The following is a 24,847-nucleotide window of genomic DNA, read 5'->3' on the forward strand; positions in this document are numbered from 1 at the left end:
TTTTCCCCTGGCAATTGAACTCATATCTTTCTTGAGTGACTACTCCTCAACCAGGTCTAAGTTGTTCAGGTAGGCTGACTTGACCACTAGTCCCAGGACACAGACATGTGACGAGCCTGGCCATAGTCATTGATCCAGGGATGGACACATGACTGAAACGGGGCATGATGGCATTCAGTTCTGGTACTTGGATTTTAACTGTTGGGAGGAGAATTTCTCATTCTGCTATGATATAAGCATGAAGCTACTGGCTTCCACTTGCTACTACAAAGACAGAGCCTGCTTAAAAATGGAGCCAACATAAAAGGAAACAGATTTAAGACATGAGCGATGAGACCCATGGATGTGCACATGTGTGTATATCCACATAATGAGACTAAGTCTTGATTTCCGTGCCTTGATCCGGATATACTTGGAGCAGAAACTCTCCTGGGACTATTTTGTATCATGAGCCAGTAACCTTCCTATTCGCCTCGCAGGTTGATTTGGGCTTCAATCTTGCAACCAAGTGAGTCCTGACTAAACCAGCAGAATAGAGCCAGGTAAGGTTCTTCCTCAAGAAGAGAAGAAGGAAGGCATCAAGATATTTATGACAGATTTATATTCAACACTGATCACCTGCTAAGTGCTGGGCCTAATAGTCGAGATGCTGAGATTAACTAGTCCATTCAGGATGCTGAGGTCTTTCAGCCTAGAAGAGACTGCTTTTCTTCCTTTGCTCACGCAGACTCAGAGGGACATTCTCAAGGAGGAGTTAGTGACAGGAATGTCTTTGGCAAAGACAGCACTCTTGAGTGTGGTCAGAACATGTTATTTATTTCCCAAGGTGATTAATTTTTGAAGAAGACAACAAATAGTTAGGCTATGAATTCTATCTCTGTAAAAATAGAGTTATATTTTCCCCTGTAGTCAGACCTCCTGTGGAAAGTGAGAAAACAGGAATTTGTATGTATGGAGCAAGGACTGTATGGTTAGCATATAATACATGTGTTTATTTCAGAGTTGGGGAGAACTCCTGACCAGCGTGAGACATAACACTGGAGTGAGGGGGCAGTGGGTGAGGAGAAAGTTAACCCTGCACCAGTCCTAAATCTAGTTTTCTCCACAGCATTTCTATCGCTTGAAGAAGGTCCTCCTCGTGTCATTGTTTTTGGTCTTTTCTTAGGTTGAAAAGAGTGGAATAATAAAATGTGACTTTGCTCTGAAATGAGTAAGGTGGGTGATATGGTTTGGCTTTGTGTCCCCACCTAATTCTCATCTTGTAGCTCCCATAATTCTCACATGTTGTGGGAGGGACCCTGTGGGAGATAATTGAATCATGGGGGCGGGTCTTTCCCCTGCTGTTGTTGTGATAGTGAGTAAGTCTCACAAGAGCTGATAGTTTTAAAAATGGAAGTTTCTCGGCACAAGCTCTCTCTATTTTCTTGCTGCCATCTATGTAAGATGTGACTTGCTCCTCCTTGCCTTCCACCATGATTGTGAGGCCTCCCCAGCCATGAGGAACTGTAAGTTCATTAAACCTCTTTCTTTTGTAAATTGCCCACTTTCAGGTATGTCTTTATCAGCAGCATGAAAATGGGCTAACACAGTGAGATTTCTTTGGTTGCGAGGTATGTGATCCTTGCAACCAAGGAAAGGTTATTGCAGGGCACATGGGCCAGCAATTCCTCATCATTATCATGCCCTCCTGGGCCTCATCGTCTCCTGTCTCTGCCTCTCTCTGCATCTGCTCTCAACACCAAGCAGCTTCTTCCCCTTGTACTGATCAGCTTCCTTTGCTGACTTATGGTTCCTGCTTCTTCATCCCTTCCACCTGCAGAGACCACACCTTTCATGGACAGACTCTTCCCACTTCAGCTCTGAACTCTAACTGGCCAGTTCCTTCTGTGCTTTTAAGTTCACATCCTGAGAGGACAGACTGATTGATCCAGTTTGTGGTTTTGAGCCAAAATACCCAGAATCACTGGCTGGCCTATGGAGTAGCTAGCTGTGATCAGGACAGGGCAACATCACGTGAAGCCAACAACAGCCAAGCAAGAACCTCAGAGGTCTGGGTGACTGGGTCAGGCTCCATGGCTGGCCTGTCCCACACAGTTTTGCCTTGTGTGCTCATGTCTTTCCCCGCAGGCCCTAGTGAAAATAGGCTCTGAGAAGAGGCTTAGTGGCTGCCTTTTTCAGGTCACCTGAATGTTCCTGTTTCTAGTGGTACTAACTCAGACACTTCCAAAGTTTTGTAGGAAACACAGGAAAAAAAAAAAATCATCTCTCCTTAGCAAGTCAAAAGTAGAAGCAGCCATGATCAGAAAAGGCAATAGGTCATGGGAGTAGGTGGGGCACCGGCAAGCTAATCTGTGAGGGGACAAAGCGAAAATAAAGGGAGTGTCTGGAGAACCAGTCTGAAACTGAGAAACACTCTCCAGGGAGGTGTTTCCATATGATGCCCTAAACTCACAGCTGCTCCTTGTGCTGCCTTCCTCTGCCCACTCACAACCCAGAACTGCATTATGTCCCACTGTCAATGTTTTAGGCACTCTATGGCCTGTATAGGCTGGTCTGGGAAACTTACCACCATTTATGACCTTGATCCTACAGAAAAATGTATTATCCTCACAGTTGAACTGACTTACAAATGGACATGTGAAGCCCAGTTGGGGCTAGAATTGGGAAGTGCCTATAAATAGGTGGCAATCTGGGACTTTTGCTTGGGAAGCAACAACACTAGAGAATCAATAGCTCTCAAAAGAAGCTTCTGCTTGCCTTTTTGACCACCTACTTTGCTCCAAGGAGGAAAGTGTTACCGGGACTTAGTTAGATATTAAAATGTGACTTTAACCACGAGCTGATAGATATTTTTATGGTTTCTAGGAAAGGGATTAAAAGTAATACCAAATGTTGGGGCCAAAGTGATCAAAGAGCGGGTGCTGCTCATTTGAGAGGTAAATGCAACACATCTTTTTGCCCCTTCTTCTCTCTAGCTTCCAGGAGGGGCGGAGAGGCAACCTTTCACACACTCCCTTATTCCTTTCTGTGCTCTCTCTGTAGAAGCCAGGGCTCTGCTGTCCAGTAAAGGATGTGTTAGGTAGCTTTCACCCAGAAGATCTCAAGTTGAAGTATGATCAGAAACACCTGGTGAAGTGGTACATAATCCAGACCCTCTCCTGGAATTTGGTTGCAAGGTCTAAGGTGCAGCCTAGGAAGTTGTATTTTTAAATAGTAACCGATACGATTCTGGTGCAGATAGTTATCTATCATATTTGAGAAAGAGAGCTTGGACCCTGGGGCAGAACCTGGCTCTCCTGCTCAGATGAGGGGTGTTTGTGCATGTATGCACATGTGTGTGTACTTGCCCTGCTTTAGTCCTGGCTTCCAGGAGAGACCTCTGATCCAAGCAAAAAAATGTGCTTCTACCCAGCTCAGAAGAGCTCCACATTTGAGTTTGAGGTCAAGGTCAAGTGGAGTAATAGTTCCCAGTGGTTAGGCATAGACCTCTGAGCCAGTACTTCTGGAGCGAGCGGTGGTTATCAGCCTTCCGCGTGTTAGAACTGCCTGGGGAGCTTTAGAAAATACTGATGCCTGCGCTCCACTCCCAGAGTCTGATTTAATTGGTTTGGGTACAATCTGGATATTTAGGGTTTTTTAAGGTTCCTTGGGTATTTCTAATGTGCAGTCAAAATGGAGAACCACTGTTATAAGGAGAAGGATTTTCATTTTCCTAGAGCCTTGGCTAAAAACAATCTTAATGTTACCTTTAAGGATGGACACTATAGAAGAAATCTTGATATTTGCATTTCTGTAAGGCAAACCAACAAAAAAATCAATAATATATAAGAGATAACATCTTAACTAATGTTTACCTTCGAATATAGTATAAAAATATTCTTAGTCCAGCTTCTTTTGTCCTTTGGATAAAAAGAAAGGCATGGCATGATAAAAATCAGAATTCTCTAAAGCATCTCAGCTAGAGATAAAGCCAACTACTACACCACCTCTGGCTTTGAAAACTTTCTCTAAAGAAACAGAAAAGTGTTAAACCTTTATCCTTTTGATTCTCTTTTTCCGGAGACTTAGCTGATCAGATTCATAGTTGATACAGGTACAGCATTTCAGGAATATCTATGGTTTAATTATTTTCCTTTTCTAGAAATAGGTAAATAAATTTAACAGCAAAAATAGGAGTGAACTACAGCTTTGAACAAATAGACAACCAAATTCTGAACATTAGAGGTACGACTTTATTAAATCTGTACTTTCTGTCCCATTCACCCGAGTTTAGCGACTAGTTTGCTCTAAACTGCTTTTTAAAAAACAATAATACGGTAAATTTGGATTTTGTGGAAATTAAACTAACTCCTGTCAAACACAGTGCAATTTTGGATTTCAGAATTATGACAGTTGTGTTAGAAACAGGCTACCTGGGCTATGTCTGAGTTATGGTGGATCACTGATGTAAACTTTGACACTGTATGTTGTGTTCAAAATCAACAGTTCTAAACAAGAATCTAAGGATCTCCTAGGGCAATCCATGGTCTTTGGGGGGTCCATATATTCTGGAACTGTGTAACGTGAATGTATATGTTTTGTTCGATTTTCCTAGGAGATGATCCATAGCTTTTATCAGATTCTCAAAGGGTTTATAACCAAAAAAGGCTAGGATCCAGAGCTTCATGTGTTTAAATAGGGAATCTTCCACTCTAGTCCCCTTTATCACAGTGTGTTGTTCAGAACAAGATATAGAAAAGGAAAAAAAAAATCTGCTTTGCTCTTCAACCTTCTTTTCTCTAGGCTATAAAGATGTTTATATGATGTACTGGCAGCCCTTATGTCTCAGCTGAAATTGATTTACTACCAAATGAGCATTCAAGGAACCATCAAAGTTTCTGACTTTTACGTCTTTTGCTGAAGCTTCCATACCATTCCAAGAAGAATGGGCAGTTTTGACCAGTCAGGAAAAACTGACAGTGGCCAAGGGAGAACCTCTATTTTCAATTTACAGAATGGGTACAGTTTTTAACTTGTAGGACAGAAAGTAAATTTGATATCATACCATCCGATCCCTGTCCCTGCATCTAATTAAGATGGTGTCAGTTTGAGGAAGTCGTTGTCAAAGGCTGCTAATGTAGTAAAGGTGTACCTAACTTTAATCACATCCAACATGGGAAATTGTAGCTTTTTGGAAATGGCAATGTAAAGAGTAATGGCTTTATGAAAAAAGTTAAATAGAATGTTTCCTAGATTTTAAAATTTATTCAACATAAAAATGTTAATCCTGATTCCTTTTCAGGAATATAAGGGAATAAAGTTCTTTCCTAAGTGACATTTAGCCTCATTGTGGAGAGGAATGTAACTTTTGTTTAAATAATATTTTAAAATAAAATGTGTCAAAAATTACTATTACCTTTAAAAGATATTAAAGTGGGACAATTATGTAGCTAAATGTTCCCCTGGTGTGAGATATGTGATACATGATAATCTTTTATTATCAAGTCTAATTCCAAAATACATGATCAGTTACAGTAGTTTTCATGTGAATTTAAGGAGTGATAGTTACCTTTGTACATACTTATTAGATATGAGGTTAAAATATCTTATTTTATAAACTTTAATGTAATTATAATGGTTTTGCTTTCAGTGAAGCATGTATGCACTTGCATAAACAAAAGAAAAAGAAATTATTTTAAATTGAGAAAAATATTTTCTTTAATTTGGACTATTGGATAAAATGCAGAATAATCATTTTCATGTTATAGATAAGGAAATACCTATGAGCATTTAAAATTGACATTGCTGACATTCTTAAATTTGAGTGACCAGGAACTATCTAAAAATTAGTTTAGGCCAGCCATGGTGGCTCACGCCTGTAATCTCAGCACTTTGGGAGGCAGAGGTAGGCAGATTGCTTAAGCCTAGGAGTTCAAGACCAGCCTGGGCAACAGGATGAAATATTATCTCTACTAAAAAAAAAAAAAAAAAAAAAAAATTTTTTTATTTTCTGATCAGTGGATTGACCCATACAGATGAGTCAATTAGAGATGGCAATGTCTTATCCCTCCTTTAAAGAAGATTCCAGTGACTTAAACTTAATAATGATACTACATTTGAGCTACTGGTTGCTTATGCTCTTGAATAACAAAAAGAGCTAAAGAGTCCTTCTTTCAAATGCTGGTGAAACTAATCAAATGCAAGCATTCTTTGTCACATGCTAATAATTTTTCAAAATGTTTTAACCTTTGAAATGCCATTAATTTTTCTCCCTGTAGATATATGTTTGCAGTGGCAAAAAATAAGAACAAATTAGTTCAGGTTATCTATTTGCAAATTAAAAATGAACATAATTGATTGCAAGACTCATAAAAGTTGGATATTCTTGAGGAATAAGAGTGAGGCTACTTTTCTAGGTGATATTTATCCCCATATATGGAAGAGCATGGGTTTTAAAAAATTATTATTACAAAAGCATTTTAAACATTAGTTTTATCTAGTATTTTCATACTATTACTATTTCAAGATCTTTGATGGTGAGATGCCCAGATAAAATCCCCACTGTAGCTTTGCAGTGTATCTAGTGGGACATAAACTATTGCTTAGCTTACAAAGCTTAGAAAGAGACTCTGATCCTTACATATTTTTTAAAACAATCCATATTATTTATTTAATCCTAAGTATCTTTTAAAACTGCTATCATGCTACTTTACCTAGTTCTGGCTGCTGTTCTTTTGGGGGATGCTATATTGGACTATTCTTTGAAACAACATATATAATCTAGCAAGGCACATGTCAATCAGGCTTTAGGTTGGAGCCAGGCCTGGAAATGTTTTTCGAACAGTTTTGTGTCTATCCTTTCATCCTGAGCTGGAACTATTGAGAGTGTGATGGAAAAAATGCATTGAGTGGCTTGTTGGGTCTTGTAAGGGTCCTACAACTCTCATACTCTGTAAATGGAATGTGTGGAGAGGGTTAGGAGAGCCTTCCGGTAGTAGCTAGAGATGCTAGAGCCTCTGAGGATCTCTGCGCTGAGATTCCTAATGTTAGAGTCTGGCCTCTGCCATCACTGAGGGCACCCGGGGCTTGGCCTTGCTAGTGATAGCCACACAGGGCTGTAAGGCTCAGCTGGTCATCACTGGGTGAGGAAGTGTCAGGGTCACTGCAGATCTGAGTCAGGGCTAAGCTCAAGATTTCTTTCTTTTCTTTGTAAAACCGTAGTTCTTGTCCTGCTTTCCTGGCTTCCTCCAACTGCCTCAGGGCCATTCGTAGCTCTTGAGAGACAATTCCTGGTGACTCCCGCTCCTTCATGATCCAGTCTAGGGCCATGTGGCTGCGCATCTTTTCATCTAGAGAATACTGAGAATAGTAGGAGATGACTTCCTGGGGGCCAAGAAACAAAGTCCAGGGTGTCAATAAAGAGCAACAAAGAAACCTGTCCACATGCCTCCCCCTGCTTCCCACGTCCATTAGGATTTTATCAACAACCCAACCTCTCTCATGTTCAAAAACTGAAACCAAAACCCACTGGTTTACTTCTGTAAAGGAAATGAAGGGCTAAGTTGGCCTAGCAAAGCACACCACTCCAGGTTGAGTCAAAACACATCACCGGAATGACTCAATAATGTTCACCAAACACAGCTCTGCCACTTCTAGAAATACAAGCCATTCACTGAAAATACATTCCTACAACAACTGGTATGAATATGACCTCATTTATTCATTGAACCCTGTTGCCCAGCATTACTTCCTTTGGAAAGAGAGGGATGTAGCTCTACAGAGGGATTTGGGCAGAATGGCATTTGGTCAAATCCACTGAAGAAAGCAGGAAGCTCTTAGTTAAGGGCATCTCAGAGTATCATTTAGAAACCAGGAGAATCAACTGTGGTATTAGCACAAGGGAGACGGTCCAACTGTCTCACAGTAAATACAGAAGGGAGTTTAGAAATGTATGATGGAAGGTAGATATCTCCATTATTGATATCATAATGATACCTTCATGGTACATTGTCTTTTACTTTTGCAAATAATTAAAAATTAGTTACTGCCTGTCGATTCTTGTGTGAAAAATTTGTCAATGCATAATAACATCATATGCAGAGTTGATCATGTGGAGCGAATGCATTGCTTATTTTTATTTTCAAGAACATATGGTATGCATTTATGACCTTAACAAATTAAAAACAATCATGGAAAAGTGTTTATAACCCAACCAGCATATTTCAAAGGCCTTTTGTAAAATCAAAGGAAAAGGAAAAAAAAAAACCCAAAGCCATTGTCAGCTACTCATTTCTTTTCCATCTTTGACATCTGAAACCTAGACTTTCTAAGCAAAGAACAACTAAAATCTCCAGGGGCAGCAGTGCATGGAAAACTGCTTACACCCACCCTTACCTTGCTGACTGCTAGAGGCTTTCTTCCTCATACCAGTTCCTACTAGGAAATTCTCAGAAATAAACTACCATCTTTCACATTCTAACGGTGGGTAGAGGAAGGATAAATCTTGGAGAACAACAGGTGAAAACCATTAAATACACAGGAGGGGGTTTACATTAGCTATTTAAAAAGGGGGAAGGGTGCTTCTCATAAATAACAAAGAAATAGTGAGACCGAGACCGTGTCTCTGAAAAATAAAGAAGAAACTTCTAACCCAAAAAAACGGGGGTGATTAAATGCCGGCTTGTCAGAGTTTCTAATCATTTCTGTTGTTTATTGGGGACTTTTGGCAGGAGTAGGAAATACTCTTCTCCGGCCACCAACTTGGCCACTCTCCAGCGACGAGGTTTCAGAAGCAGTGCATTTTCAAGTTTCTGCATCAGAACGTGCAAGAGGGCACACATTCCAGGGAGGCAGGGGAGGCGTATGGAGCAGATCCAGGATTTTCTTTAGAAGCTGTCTGCCTTTATGATCCTTTTGGTTTGCATTCAGTACAAGTACCTAAATCAGTCCTGTGCCCACGTTCTTTTTAGTGTGTATATTTGGTCAGTCCCTGACTCAGTGGGGCTGTTCCATATATTTCTTCATGTGTCCTCTGCTCTTAATAAATAAGTTACCAAATTTATATTCGGAAAAATCCGAATAAAGGAAATCTCCTAGGAAGATCATGAGCCACCTGCTTAGTTCATACAACACGAACCAGACTTGATTAGAAAATCTTACCTGTCGGGAACACTTTGTTTCCCGAAGGGCTTTTAGGCTTCCATTCCAGTGCAATAGTTGGAAAATGGTCATCAGCTCCTACAAAACCCAAACAACTATCATTGGTCCCAAATCCGAAATGTGCATTGGTGAGAGCTGAGCAGGGCATAACTCTTAATTCCCAAATATATCAGGAAACAGAATACACAATATTGTCACAACACTTTGGGACTTTCCCAAGCCCAGGGTCCCCAGGCTTCTGAAACATTCTTCTCTCCCTGCTTTGCTATATCCACAGCATTACATTACTTGTGTAATGAAATGGCTAAATATTTGACAAATGTCTTTCAGCATTAAAAATAATACACTGAACAGTTCTACACTCAAGAAGTTATTTAAATATACCAGGACATCTGAGAAATAGTGTATAGGCAAGGTTTTACATTGCATCATTTTTAAAAATTGCTGGAGACTGAGAGCATCTTAAATGGTCACTTTTAGAGGAATGGCTAAAGTATGATATATCTATACTACTGAACACTTTGCAATCACAAAGAAAGGATGAGAATGTTCCATAAGTTTAAATAGAAAGAATTCTATGATGTGTTAAAATAAAAGCAAGTTACACAACAGTGTGTAATGTGTGCTACTATTTGATTAAGAAGATTGCTATATACATGTTTGCTTGTAAATGCCTAGAAGAGTTCTAGGAAGATACAAAAGGATCTGGTAACGTTAGCTGTCTCTGGAATACCAGAGGAATGCCTAGGGGACAGGAATAGGAGGGAGACCTTCTTGTGACATTATTTTGCAAAACTTACTGAGTTTTGAATCACGTGACTATGTTATATCTTAAAGAAAACAATTTAACTCTCAAAAATTTAAGCCCAAAAATAAATATCTCCAAATCCCCAAACAAGCCAGTTTTAGCCAGCATAATAAATAAGTCTCGTCTGCTTTAATCTTTACAAGAGAAGTAACTATGAAATGACCAATCCATTTCTGTCCTCTGTTTCTTCCTTCTTCAGCCCTTTTCTGCCTAAAGCCAACTTCCTCTGCTCAGCCCATCGGAACACTCATTCTGTTTTACAGAAGGAGGTGTTACCCAATTCTAAAATTGCAAGTAAAAGTCAGCTAGATCGTTAAACTAAATTTATTATTATTTTGTCTTTTGTCAATATAAAACATATAATGAACAAACTACAGAAACTGTTCAATACTCCTAAATTTATAAATTCAGTCAAGAAAAATGCCTTGAAATGTATACAATAAGGTTGTATTGACATTAAAACTCACCCATGGTTTCCAAATCCAAGGGCCAGGGCTAAGCACAACATTCAGACTATCAGCACCATCATTTCCTTGCCTTTTGTGATATCAACGGTAAGCTAAGGTATACTGAAGATTTTCATTTTCCTAATGCGGTTATAATGAGTTTTCCACTGAAATTATTTGCATTTCACTTATAGTTTTTTTTTTTTTTTGTCAGAGATACATCTATTGTGGATTAATAGCCTACAGTTATTGAAATTATTGAAAAATAACTCTATACAAACAAGGAGCTTTCATGTCTTAAAAATAGTTATGAAAACTTAACATAGACAGATGTCCTATTGCTCATTCAAAAAAGCTTTTAGCTGGGCACGGTGGTGTGTGCCTATAGTCCTAGCAACTTGGGAGGCTAAGGCAGGAGAAATGATTGAGCCCAATAGTTTGAGACCAGCCTGGGCAACATAATATTTTCTCTCTTAAAACAAAACAAAAAAGCTGACTTTAATTAACTGTCTTTACATCTGCTTGCTCGGGAAGAGGTTCTCGTATGAAAATCAGGAGATTCATAGTCAGGTTTTAGGCATCTTAAAATTATTTGGTAAATTTTAAAGCTATCAGATTATTAGAAGAGCAAATAGCACTTCTCTCATGTCTAAAATTGCCATTAGAATGAAATGTTTTACTTCTTTTCTGTCAGAGATCCAGTTTGGCATTTTGTCTAAGTTCACTGCACAGTAAGCACTCTAAGAGCCCACAGACACCTCAGTAAAAGCAAAACCACTTGTGTCTGCTAATTAAAACACACATGAATACCAGCTGAGCTGCTCCTTCTGCCCCAGATGGAGACCTCCCTGTCTGCACAGGGTCCTGGGTCCCGTGCCCAGGGATGCTGCCCCCTCCTGGCCCCTCTCCTCCACATCTTCCTGCCCTTGTTCAGATTTTCACTTCATCACATCACTATGCTAAGTTGAAAAAGTGAGAGTGCTTTGTTCTAGAAATCAAATCCTGTCCAATCTGACTGTCACTGCTGTTCTTCTCTGGCGTTCCATCAAAGTAGCCTCAGTGGCTGAGGAGGGCAAATTTGTGTTGCCCTTCCTACCATACTAACAAATCAACTCACTGAATACTTTGAAGCCATAAAAATGAATACGAAGGTTTTTTTTAATATTTGGGAACCAGTCTCTATGATGTAACAGGAGTGACAATATTTGTAAATAAGAAAAATTTTTTGGTTTTATGTCTCATAAAAATCCACTCAAATTTTGTATTCAATTGTATATGTCCATTTTTAGAAAAGCGAAAACAAATATTGGCCGGGTGCGGTGGCTCACGCCTATAATCCCAGCACTTGGGAGGCTGAGGCAGGCGGATCACTTGAGGTCAGGAGATGGAGACCAGCCTGGGCAAAATGGTAAAAACCTGTTTCTACTAAAAAACACAAAAATTAGCCAGGTGTGGTGGCGGGTGCCTGTAATCCCAGCTACTCGGGAGGCTGAGGCAGGAGAATTGTTTGAACCTGGGAGACGGAGACTTCAGTGAGCTGCCATCGCGACACCGCACTCCAGCCTGGGCAAGTGAGTGAGACTCCACTCCTCCATCTGATCCCCACCACCCTAAATCTTTACGTAAAGTTGAGAACTCAGACACATATATGGGATTTATTTTGTGGCTTCCTATAGCTAGCTATCTTGGCATTGTTCTTGCATCCTTGTGGCCCAGTTTGAGAAACAGCCTATTGCTAACAGGGCTCTTAATTCCATCCTCTGATAATTGTTGTCTTAGAAACATACTCTTCTTCCTCTGGGGTCTTCCGGGCTCTCTTTCTTATCTATACACTAACTGCTCTCCCCGCCCCATAAGCGACTATCATTCCACCCTGAAAATCTCCTAAGACTTTAGAATTCACAGCTCTTCTGTGAACAGAACCAAAACCCTTTCTCATGCCCCTTGACAACCTTCATCTTTCAAAAATGTCCCCAAAGAGACTTGAACTGTTTTTGTCTCCAGGATGAAGGTCAACCTCCTCACCATCTCTGGTTTGTCTAAATTTCTATCCCGTCATGAAGCAGCTTTATTTTTTTCTCTCCAGTAACACAACTGCCACTTCCTCAGTGTTGCTCTTGTTCTTAAAATTCCCTCGGGAAGATGACCTCCTTTCCAACTTCGTTCGTTATATCCCCATCTAGTTTTTGTCCTCTGTAGAGATATTCATCTTGCCATCATTATATAAAGTATATTTAAATATTTTCACATATTTTCTGTCTCACTTCTTTATTTCCCCTCATAAGACCAAATTCACTCTCTTCAAATTTTCCCAAAACTATTTGAGCTCTTGGCTCAACTCCAGAAAATCTTTGCATGCCTCTGACTGATTCCATTGAAAATCCTTGCATGATTGCAGAGTGGGAAGGAGAGGGCTGCTGTGGAGTTCCGCTTGCCAGTTTTCCCATGATTCTTTGCTGCCTGGTGTTTGCTGGCTCGTATTCTACCTGGAGAAGGTCTGTTACTCTAAAGGAAGTTAGTGTAGCCAGGTGCCGTGGAATGTGCCTGTAGTCCCAGCTACTTGGGAGGCTGAGGCAGGAAGAGTATGAGCTTGTGCCCAGCCTGGGCAAAATAGCAAGACTCCTGTCTCAGAAAAAAAAAAAGAATATATACACAATTTTTTTTTAAATAAAGGACATTAGTGTTGTCTTTTCCTGTAGGATCTGTCATACTCCTCACTGAAGTCTTTTGGGGTGTGGTGTTTGGTTTGTAGGGTAATTTGGAAGCCTGAGGGGCCCACCTAGACCAACAGAAAAACAAGTTAGCCTCATAAGGTGAGGCAGGTGAGGCAAGATTTAAAGTGAGTGGGGCCAATTATACATGTTCATGGTCTTTTATTTATAATTCTGATATTTTGTTTATCGTGCATTTTTTGCATGAATTTTGAGTTTAAAAATAATGCATTATAATATTCATCTTGATTATGAAGTTTTTATGCATCCCTTTCAATTTTGTACCCAAGACAAATGCCTCACTTGCCTAGCCCTTGTCTGGTCTCTTCTTGTGGCTCTGTCTCAGGGCAAGCCCGGCTTCACGGGCATGAGGTCTGCGCCGCTGTACAGGGCCCCTGCTTTGTTTAGTGCTCTGCTGTCTTGAAATTCTTGGTAATTTTTCAACAAGGGCCCCTAGATTTTCATTTTGCACTGGGCCTGGCAAATTATCCAGCTGGTCCTGACCAGCAGAGTAAATTTAATATAGAACAAAGAATCAAGCTGTGTATTTTCTTTCCTCTTCGGGGAAAATTTCGGTTGCAGCTCTCACTCTGCAGCTTTCCTGGTTTATTTTGTCATTCATTTCATTTAAACAGACAACAACGGGGCTCTGTCCTCACAGCCTTTCCTGGTGTTGCCTCTGTTAGAAACAATGTTTGGCTTTTCAGCTACTTCGTAGAGGGAAAATGCTCACTGCTTCTCTTTGGAACTCTTTCTAGGAGACAGGTTTGGCTCTGTGATTCATCAGAAATAAGAAAAACAAACACTGTAAATGGAGAACTTGAAAAACAGGTGGGCACCATCTCCCCACCCAAGAGAATGGATTTAAGAGGAAATTTGTTTATGGGATGAGGTTTTAAAAGGCGACCTGGAAAATTTAGCAGATGTAAATAAACAACTCTTCTTTGGATTGCATTAGGATTCAGAATAAATATATTAACCAGCTTCAGTAAACGTCTGCCTAGAATCCGACCTTGACAAGACCCAGTGACTAGTACTGCTCCCAGCCTTCCCCGCAAACAGCAGGCAATTTTCTCTGTGGCAAAGCTACCTCGAAACAGGCATCCCGGCTTCCCTCCCACGAAGTGAAGGTAAGCAGAGGCCTATCATGTTTCCTCTGAGTGCTGGCTGCAGGACGCCCCCACCCCCCTCCCGCCCCGCGAAAGCCCGAGGGCAGTCTGGAGACACCAGCTTGTTTTTATATGGTAGAGTCATCCATAGCTAGATACAAACACACATCTATTACCCACCAGGGGTACTGAATTGCTGTGTTGGCGGCAGAAACAGTCCAGGTCTGTGGGCAATTCGCATTATGTGTAGACACAAGCGGAAGCATTTAACCCAGGCCACTAAGGAATGTGCCAGGTCCCAGCAGGCAAGCTAGGCCTGGTGGAAGGAAAAGGGATGCGCTCCACAGGCCCTCCTCCTGGGTTGCCGGTATCCCTACTGGGGAAGGGAGTTTGGATTTTCCCTGCCCTCACATCTTCCTCTTCCTTTGTCTCCATCCTGTACCCAGACTCCTTTAGGAGAATTTATGAAGCATGTCCACAGTAGGATTCAAATTATTATTTCACAAATTTAAATACCTTACTACAGACCACACAGAAAACACATAGCCTATAGCAAAGCAATTAAAGTATTACTAAAAGAGGGTTGAGTAGAGCCTTTCATAGTACTTGGAAGGAATTTTAAGAATTTTTTTAAAATCTCACCTTCCTCCATCTTTGGTAGACGAAACCAATCACAATCAAAATCATTCTTAATTTTTCCAAAAATAGCGCTAAATCACATACAAGCTACTGTGTACTGGGGCAGGCAATGTTCATTCCATAATGAAAGAACTACAGTATGATTTGGAGGGGGAACAGGAATTAAATGAAATTCCTGCTTGGGGAAGCATTATGCCAGATGCTTTATAAATGTTACACTACTTAAGTCCCACAAAAATTCCACAAAATGGGCATTAGTATTCCTGTTTTATAGATGAGAAAACTGAGTCTCAGAATGGACAAGCTCACAGATGATGGACAAGCTCACAGATGATGGACAAGCTCACAGATGATGGACAAGCTCACAGATGGCGAGTGGCAGAGCAGACTTCACACATAGGTCTGTATGATTTTTTACAGTTTATGTTCTTTCTCTTGAAAAAAGTACCTCTTTTTAAAAGTATTATTCCTCTGTTTAGTTTTAGATTGTTATGAAAAAAAGTACCTTTTACAGATCGACTCTTTTATCCTACAATAGGGGCCCTGAACCATTTTGTGCAGGTTCAAATAGAGCTAGGTTAGACAGAGTTGTCAACGGAATCCATCCAGTAGCCTCTGGCATTTCAAGCAAAGACTCCTTCAGAAATACATATAATAATGGTTGTTCATTTTCACTGAGCATTCATTATACCCCAGGCACTCTTCTGGACTCTACCCATATCATCCCATTTAATCCTCACAATAGCACTTTGAGGAAGGTACTGTTATTCTCCCTGATTTACACCCAAACGAGGAAATAGATTTTGAGGTAAGGAAAAGAGCCAGGCTCGAACTGGCCAACCCACTGCAGAGTCTGGGTCACAGCCACTGAGCTGACATGTGCCCCATCCACTAGGCTTAAAGGATACCTTGTTGCTTCCTAACCAAGACAGGCTACATCAAAGGTCAGTAAGACCATGGCTACTTAAGAATAAAACTGGATGACTAAGGCCAGATGCGGTGGCTCACATCTGTAATGCCAGCACTTTGGGAGGCCAAGGCAGGTGGATCACGAGGTCAGGAGATCAAGACTATCCTGGCTAACATGGTGAAACCCTGTCTCTACTAAAAATACAAAAAACTAGCTGGGCGTGGTGGCCGGCGCCTGTAGTCCCAGCTACTTGGGAGGCTGAGGCAGGAGAATGGCGTGAACCCAGAAGGCGGAGCTTGCAGTGAGCCGAGATCGCACCACTGCTCTCTAGCCCGGGCGACAGAGCAAGACTCCATCTCAAAAACAAAAAAAGAAAACAGAATTTCTAAGGGTGAAGTCTTTTTGTCATATTGCATTCTGATTCCTACCAGCATTGCATGTGTACGGATGTTCAACTGCATTGGAGTTAAGTTTTTTAAAGGGAAGCACATTTCATGCCCAATCACTACTAAAATTCTATCTGTCTAGCCTGATATAGAATAATAGTCAGATGTGTGAGCTCAGAGATTAGACTGCCTGATCCTGAACCCTAGCTTCAATGATAACATGAGGATAACAATATTATTTACCTCTTACAGTTATTGTGAGTGTTAAATTATGACAGTATTTGTTAAATGCTAAGCATGGGCCAAAGTAAGCATCCATAAGTGTCAGCTGTTATTACTATTGTTGTTACTAACATAACAATATATTTTAGAAATAATAGGTAATATAGTTCCTCAGCTCTTGTTATCATTTGTTGGCAGTGGATGAAAAGGAGTTACAGATTGTTAATTTTTTTTTTTATTTCATTGATGATAGGAGGTGACAGAACTTGTTTAATAGAAAACCAGACCCAAGGAGGATTTTGTTTAATATGCACTGCAGGAACTTTCAGAAGTTATAGGACTTGAAAATTAAGAAGCAGATGGTAACAACCAACATGTCAAACTGTTTTCATTGGTTTAGGGGGGAGCTTTGTACTGAAACATTACAGAATCATAAGCATGTGGTGTACCTCACCAATTTCTTAGATTTGTCTTATACTTTCCTTTATAAAAGCAAAGATTGTTCCCCGATTGTGTGTTTGTTTAGGCACATGAGATGTGGCCGAGATGGGGCTACCATGCTGGATTCCAGGAGGGTTAAATTAAAATGACCAAAAACACTTAATACCAAAAGATTACTGGGTCAGGAGATATTAGTGATAAGTGTTGCATTTCTCTTAGGCTTCTGGATTGGATAATCAAATAAATATGTGGCAGGCAGGCAGGTACCTGAAATTCCAGCATGGTCTTCCCCATGTTTGACTCCAGCATGTAGTGATAGGCTCCAACACTGGTGCTGGGGTCATCCGCATCATCTAAAGTGCCCTTGGGAAAGCAAGCAGAAAAAGAAAAATTACTGATTTTTCCTCCTCTTCTTTGAATGGTCACAAATTAATTCTGTGACCACACAGCAAGCCTTCTATTTTTGGTCTAACCTGAACAGATGTTCACTCTACAACCAAGTCTCCAGTTGATTTGAGGGTTTTGTAATCAATTTGAATTGAGCGTTTAATTAGAATGCTAATTGTTACATACTCGCTGATAGAATAATTTTCCAAAGGAAGACATTTCTGTATTATCGCACAGGGTGTTGGTGGTGGTGGTGTTAACATTTGCATGGCTGAGCTCTGAGGCTGCCTTCATTGGTTATTGAAATCTTGAAACACTGACTTTGCTCTGATTCCAATGATAACCAGGCAGTATTACATAATTGACTTGGAAAGAATTTGTCAGTTGTATGGACCATTCATATTTTACTGCTGTGATTCTTAATAGGAGCTTTTCGTAATATGCTGGTGTTTGGCCTGGAGACATGGATCATGGTTTATATTTTTTCACTCCTGTACCGCTTAATCTTTAGGAAACGAGGTGGGTGGGTGATGGGCAGAAATGAAATTCCCTTTCAATTTGGGTGTGGGGAGTGCTGCTAAGAAGCTAACACAACTCTGGTATGGCCTTTGGGCCAGCCCTTCCGTGTCCTATGGACACGGATTCCTGGGAAGGTGGGCAATGGTGACTTTGTGAGACTGAACAAACAAGTGCCAGCATCAGATAGCAGCAAATTTATAGCTTTTGAATGCAATAACATTAACACACCGCTGCTGAAATATTTATGTTGGCTTTTTAAATATCCCAGAGGAAATCCATCTAGAAGCATGCAACCATATATAATCTGTTTCCTTAGAAATTTCCATTTAAAAAATGATAAATTACTTTTACACTGAGGGCCCTTCCCTACTCCTGAGTAAATTTCACACTTATATAAATCAGGCATAATTTTCCTAACCTCTCTTCCTCAAAAGCACTTGAAATTTACAGGACTGAAAAATAAAGGCTTCCTTTCATCCTCAGACCAGATATAGAACAGAACTCCCTGGCATCTCCCAGCCAAGTCAATCACCCTTCTTCTCTTGCTCCTTCCTTAGCTCTCCTTTATGTGATAAGAAGATTTATGAGGGGAAAAGAGTCACATCTAGTCTGATAGTGTTTCCTTCATCATCAGCAGCTTCACCAGAATGACGGAGCCTTCCTAGTTAAGGGAAACAGAGAAGGAAATCTCAGGTGGGGTTTATCCGTGCTAAAGGCAAGCCAGAGGTGGTTAATCCCTTTGGTAATGCCATGTTCCTGCCCTTGAGCACACACAGGGAGACACTTGCCACAGGTGGGGACCCAAGGCTTCTTTCCTGGCTTATAGTTTGGAAGCAATGGGAGTTGGGAGCTCCAAATCATTCATGGGACAAATACCCTGTCCTGTATTGCAAAAAAAAAAAAAATCCTATCTAATTTTTAAGACAGGGTGTTTTGCTCTTAAAGCACTTTGCATTTAAATGTGTTAATTACAGAAATTTTCAGTGCTCTCTGCAGAGGTAATTGATATTAACCATAGTAATTCTAATAGCTAACACATATTGGGCATATGGTTTTTCCCATATCTAAACAGTCCATGTTTCCTTAAAAATGCAGATTGCAGGGCCCCACACTGGCTGGGGAATTCACACTTTCAGTAAACACTTCAGATGATTTTTCACGATCTTTCAACTTTGGGGAAAATGGAGCTAGTTTTCCACTAGATTAAAGGAGTATTCCACTGTTTGCATTCTCAGGCCCTAAAAGAGTCAACACTCCTCAATAAGCATTCACTTAAACATATCCAGGTGGATCCAACGATCTACCTTGATTTAAAGCATGATTAATTGTGATCAAGGGAGATTAAAAAGTATTATTGAGATGTGTGAATTTTATGATTTCCAATTTAAGTATTCTTTTTTCTGAAAATTAACAATTTAATGGGTAAAAAATGAATCTACAGAATTCTTAAAATAAGAATTTGCTCATGTTAGCATCTCTCAAGATTCAAATGCTTCAGAATTCTCAGTGCAGCCATCTCCTGCCCTCCCGGGTGGGTACTCACGCTGGTGGAGGCTACTGCTTCCTGAACACTTTCCATAATGAATTCCTTGGTGATCCTGCGAGAGGGCAGCTCGTTGAAGAGGGAGTTGATCAGGGCCACTTTAGCTGCATCCCGCCTGGCCTCAGCTCTACTTAAGCAGCACTGGAGAAGGGAAGGAGAAAAGGAGTCATTTGAGAATTTAGCATTTCACCAGTTCACTCCCGCATCAATGGGTCTCTGGACATTTCTATTTATGCATTTGCTGTCTGCATCTATTCTTTTCATATACATTGCTAATCTCCCTGAAGGTCACGCAGATTTTCCTTCAGTTCCAGAGTCCATGCAAATGTCTTGGTTGATCTTCAGTTACCTATTGCCTTATTTTATAGTCTTTGAATGTCTACTATATGTCAGAAGCTTTGCATACTCTGTTAATGAGTAACGATAAATTAATAATGGCTATTATTGTGTGCTAGATAATTTATATTCATTATCAGGGCCTTCCTCAAATCCCTATTTCAGAGGAAAAGATGTAAGGAAAGGAGAAAAGCAAGGAATCTGGAAATACTTGTAACACAATAATTAAGAACACAAATTCTAGAGTCAGACTGCTTTCAGCTCTGGCATTTACTAACTATAAGACCTTGAGTAGGTTCATTAGTCTCTCTGCACCTCAATTTCCTCCTCTATAAAATGGGAATATAGTAGGATTGAGGTTAGGATCAATTGGTTAATATAGATAAAGCACTGGAAATACCTGGCACATAGTAGCACTTATGAGAACATGCCGGCCAGACATTTTTATCTCCAGGTTAGTACAAGGGTGCTGCTGTCAATATCTATTGCTTTTGCATTTCCAACATTTGTCCCCCACCTTCCTTCTGGTAACAGTTATCTGATTTTCTTGAGGACTAGGCTTTCTCCCTTGCTCTCAATCCATGTGGTTTTGGTGGGACATACTCCATTCAAACCTTCCTGAAGTTAGGGCCACAGGCAGCCTATGATTAGTGACTCATAAAAAATTCACTCCTCTCAAATATAATATTGTTCTCCATCCTGCTAGACTGGCTTTCTGTGGCTCATATGGATCTGGTCGATGCATCCTGATTCTTTTCTGTCCTCCCTGTCTCTGAACAACTAACAACTCCCATTTTTCAAGTTCTGGTTTGGCATGGTTCCTGGGGTTGCAGATAGAGGGACAAGTGTCATGAATACTGGACTGTTCCTGGAGCCCACACCTTTTGGAGAGCCCAGGAGTTGATGGCCTCTCTCCTATAGGCTCCTGTGGACCCAGGGATAAGTGTCTAGGATCCTGGACTCCTGGGGGGAAACAAGTCCGAGGAAGAGAAGTCCAGGCCTAGGTCAGTGGCTGACTAGTGGGGTAGCCTGGCACCCCTGGCTCTGCTTCTCAGAAACCTGGATCACCTGAACTTTGGGAGCTAATCTTCTCACTGGACAAATAGGGAGGCTAGGCTGTCTGATCTCCAAGGCTCCTACTACCCAAAATGCATGATTCTCAGAATCAGTAGTTCTTGGTGACTGATGGGAAAGAAAAGGAAAAATACCAAATATCACACTTCATTTTGCAGTTTCACAGAGCAAGGGTTCTGTACCACCAGCTGAAGCAAGCCAAATCCCTCTCATTTGCTTTCACAACATCCCCGCCCCCATCCTATCTGCCTTATGCTGACTATTTCTGCACTGTCCCAGGAATGCTCCAGTCTTACGCTCTCGTGTCCTCTAGAGACCTGTCTCTCCTCCCCATCTCCACAAACCTAGTTGGAGTGTCCTGAAGCCAGGTTCCAGGTCCTCTGTGATTTTCCCTCAAACCTTCTAGAACAGTAGTGCCTATATATTGTAAAGATCCTGTCCTCAACTGTGGGTAACTTCTTGCCCCACCCCCTCTCCCAGCCTCCAGGCCTGGGAGGAGCCCTCATATCCTTTTGTTTTTAAAGACTGATTCTCTTCTGTCACCCAGGCTGGAGTGCAGTGGTGTAATCTTAGCTCACTGCAACCCCCACCTCCTGGGTCCAAGGGATCCTCCCACCCCAGACTCCTGAGTAGCTGGGTCTACAGGCACTGGGCACCATACCTGGCTAATTTTTGTATTTTTTGTAGAGACAGGTTCTCACTATATTGCCCAGGCTGGTCTCAAACTCCTGGGCTCAAGCGATCCACCCGCCTTGGCCTCCCAAAGTACTGGGATTACAGGAATGAGCCGCTGGCCCCCTCGTGTATTTCTTTTTTATTTTGTTTCTTATTTCAGTAGTTTTTGGGATACAGGTGCTTTTTGGTTATGTGGATAAGTTCTTTTGTGGTGATTTCTGGGAATCTGGTGCACCTGTCACCTGAACAGTATACTCTGTATCCAATATGCAGTCTTTCATCCCTCACCCCCATCCCAACCTTCTCCCCCAAGTCCCCAAAGTCCATTATATTATTCTTATGCCTGTGCATCCTCATAGCTTAGCTCCCACTTACAAGTGAAAACACAATATTTGGTTTTCCAAATATTGTTACTCCACTTAGAATAATGGCCTCCAGCTCCACCCAAGTTGCTGCAAAAGCCATTATTTTGTTCATCTATATGGCTAAGTAGTATTCCATGGTGTACCCCATTTTCTTTATTCACTCATCGGTTGATAGGCACTTAGGTTGGTTTCATGTTTTTGCAATTGCAAATTGTGCTGCTATAAACATGAGCGTGCACGTGTCTTTTTCATATAATGACATTTTTTTCTTTGGGTAAATTCCCAGTAGTGGAATTGCTGGATCAAATGGTAGTTCTACTATTAGTTCTTTAAGGAATCTCCATACTGTTTTTGTATATTACTTGCGCATCCTCCACTAGCTGAGCCAGGCTCAATGCTTGGAGATGCTCGTACATGGTGAGTGTGTTGATGAAATAATTATAAGACTTTTGAAATGGCGAGAACAAGATGCTGAGGAGAATTAAAACAAACACAAATTAAAAAATAACAAAAACCAACCAAACTAACAACACTTGCCAGGAGACTAACAAAGCAGAACAATTAAGGGCAGGCAGAAGAAGATATTATAACTTATCATAAAGAGTGATTTTCTTTTCTTTTCTTTTTTTTTTTTTTTTTGAGACGGAGTTTTGTGATTGTTGTCCAGGCTGGAGTGCAATGGTGTGATCTTGGCTCACCGCAACCTCCGCCTCCTGGATTCAAGCGTGTCTCCTGCCTCAGCCTCCCGAGTAGCTGGGGTTACAGGCATGTGCCACCACAACTAATTTTGTATTTTTAGTAGAAATGGGGTTTATCCACATTGGTGAGGCTGGTCTCGAACTCCCGACCTCAGGTGATCCTCCCGCCTTGGCCTCCCAAAGTGCTGGGATTGCAGGCATGAGCCACTGTGCCCAGCCTAAAGACTGTGGAAAGTAGTTGGTTTTTTTTTTTCTTGGTGTTGACACACAACAAGGCTTTGGGGGAAGCTTTAGACAGCAAGGCCATTCAAGGTTTAGACCTCTTCCAAGTTTTAGGCAACTTGTATGAAACCAGGATGGGTTTGACAAGATAGATTGGCTTTGTGTTATGGGCTTGACTGAAAATTTGTAGGACATTGAGTCACCAGTCTTTCACTGAAGCTTGAGTGCCATCTCTTTTAGGAAGCTTTCCCTGATCACTCTCAAGTCTAGACTTGGAGGACCACTGTCCAAGGGAGGCATTGGCTACACTGCAGTGTAACTGTTTGCTAATGCTCTGCCTCCACCATCTCCTAGCTGTGAGCTCCTTAAAGGCAGAGACTATGACTTAGTTGTCTCCTGCCTCCTGTGACCTAGTTTGCTGAATAAGCAACAATACAGGCTAGGAAACTAAAAAACAAGTCACTGAAGCACTGGACATAATGTTCAAGAAATCCTCATAAAGAAAAGAATGAAAGATATATACTTTTTATTTTTTTAAATGAGCACAATTTCAATAAACCCTCTATGGTATGTATAACTTAGTAATATAAAAATATATTAATGAATTTCAGATGGGTAATTGGTCATTGCATTTAGACACTTTGAGATGACCATTTTTGCCTGAGAGTAGGGTATGTTTATTATTCTTTGGAAAATCAGTTCCCCATTAAAAAGCAAACAATGTTTTTGCAAGTATTACCTGGCATCTGTAGGAACAGCTCATTATAGTAGGAATTTAGCTTTACAAAATCTATCATAGAGCTGTTGGGGTTTTAGAATTTAGAGAATTAGATTCAGATCCAGGCACTCTTCAGAAACAACTTCTATCTAAATAATAGCAATTTAAACCATCTTTTATGGAGAGAGAGACCTAGTAAACACTAGTTAGATAAAAGAAGCTATCTATTTTAAATAAGACCAGTTAAGTACTAGATCAAAAGCACCACATACATTTACAACCAAATGGCACTGCTTGGGAGATCAAAGTGCAGCCCGGCTGAGAGAACAGAAAGAGCCTTTACCCAGAAAGCATGAAAAAGCACTAGAGACCTAACCAATATCAAGATTTTAAGGCAGACACATGTCGATGCTTATTTTATTATTTCAATGTACAGAATCTTTGCTTAAAATGGGGGAGAAAGTGTTCCAATTAATAAGTACATAAAATAAAATAAATTCTGAGCCATCAAAGGGCTTTTCTTGCTATTGTTCTTGGCATTTCTGAAAGACAAGTACTTCAAAATGTCTATAATGTTAACCAGCCGCTTTCTTCTAAATTCTAGAACTACAAATCCCAGCCAGTAAGGGCTGCATATTTTTCTCTAGGGATCTTTTAATGGGACCTCTCAACCCATAAGAATCTTTACTTGGGGAAGAAATTTAACCAAACGGCAATCTACTTGGTTGCAATCTAAATCAGAATGTGAATGTTGCTGTAAGAACAGGCACTGTTAAAGTTACTATCAAACAGTGGGAAACACTGTAAGAAAATAAAATATGGTAAGTGACAGGACATTTTATGGATGTGTCCAAACCAGTCGTCAAAGACATCGGTTGGGGAGCGAGTGAAGTATGATGTTATTTCAAAGTAACTTCCTGCTACAGTTAGGCTTCCCAGGTTATACAGTTTATTCTTGCTATTTTTCAGCCAGGCCCTAATCATAAATATAGATTTGTAAACCATGTCTTTTCTGTTAACCATTCTTACTTGTTAATATAAAAGACAACTTCTGTCCTTTGTACTTTGTGAAAGTGCAGAGCTGGGATATTTAAGTCAAGATTTTACTAAAGTCAGCTGTGAATTTCTCAGGCATGTGGAGCCACATGCTTTCCAAGTGGCCAGGAGACCTCACTCAGACATTGATCTTGATGTTCAGATGCCTTTCATTTGCTGGTAGATTATAAACCACTATAATCATTTCAAAGCCTCCTGACTCTGATCTAAAATTAAAGTTAAAAAAAAAAAAAAAAAAAGAGTGACTGTGGCATTGCTCAGGAAAGCTATTCAAAGACAGTGGTAGCCAGTTGGTAAGATTCCCCAGTGACCCCTGTCCCCCGGCATTCACACTCTTGTGTAGTCCTCCCCTACACTGCACCAGAGTTCGTTTGTGTAACCAATAGAATATGGTAGAAGTGATGGCAAATCCCTTCCCGTATTAGGTTATAAAAGACACTATGG

At 40.7% G+C, this 24,847-nt stretch overlaps 1 protein-coding gene across 1 annotated transcript in view; it reads right to left on the minus strand.

Moving 5' to 3' along the window:
* Positions 1-4,984: 4,984 nt before the first annotated feature.
* LIX1 (limb and CNS expressed 1) overlaps positions 4,985-24,847 on the minus strand; it is a 50,083-nt gene continuing 30,220 nt past the window's right edge. Inside the window, 4 exon segments of the mRNA NM_001194032.2 lie at positions 4,985-7,362; positions 9,139-9,216; positions 17,078-17,173; positions 19,260-19,400. Of these exon segments, the coding sequence (NP_001180961.1) occupies positions 7,075-7,362; positions 9,139-9,216; positions 17,078-17,173; positions 19,260-19,400 (603 nt within the window). The 3' untranslated portion in view covers positions 4,985-7,074.

Source organism: Macaca mulatta, chromosome 6, assembly GCF_049350105.2.
Source record: "Macaca mulatta isolate MMU2019108-1 chromosome 6, T2T-MMU8v2.0, whole genome shotgun sequence".
NCBI lineage: Eukaryota > Metazoa > Chordata > Mammalia > Primates > Cercopithecidae > Macaca > Macaca mulatta.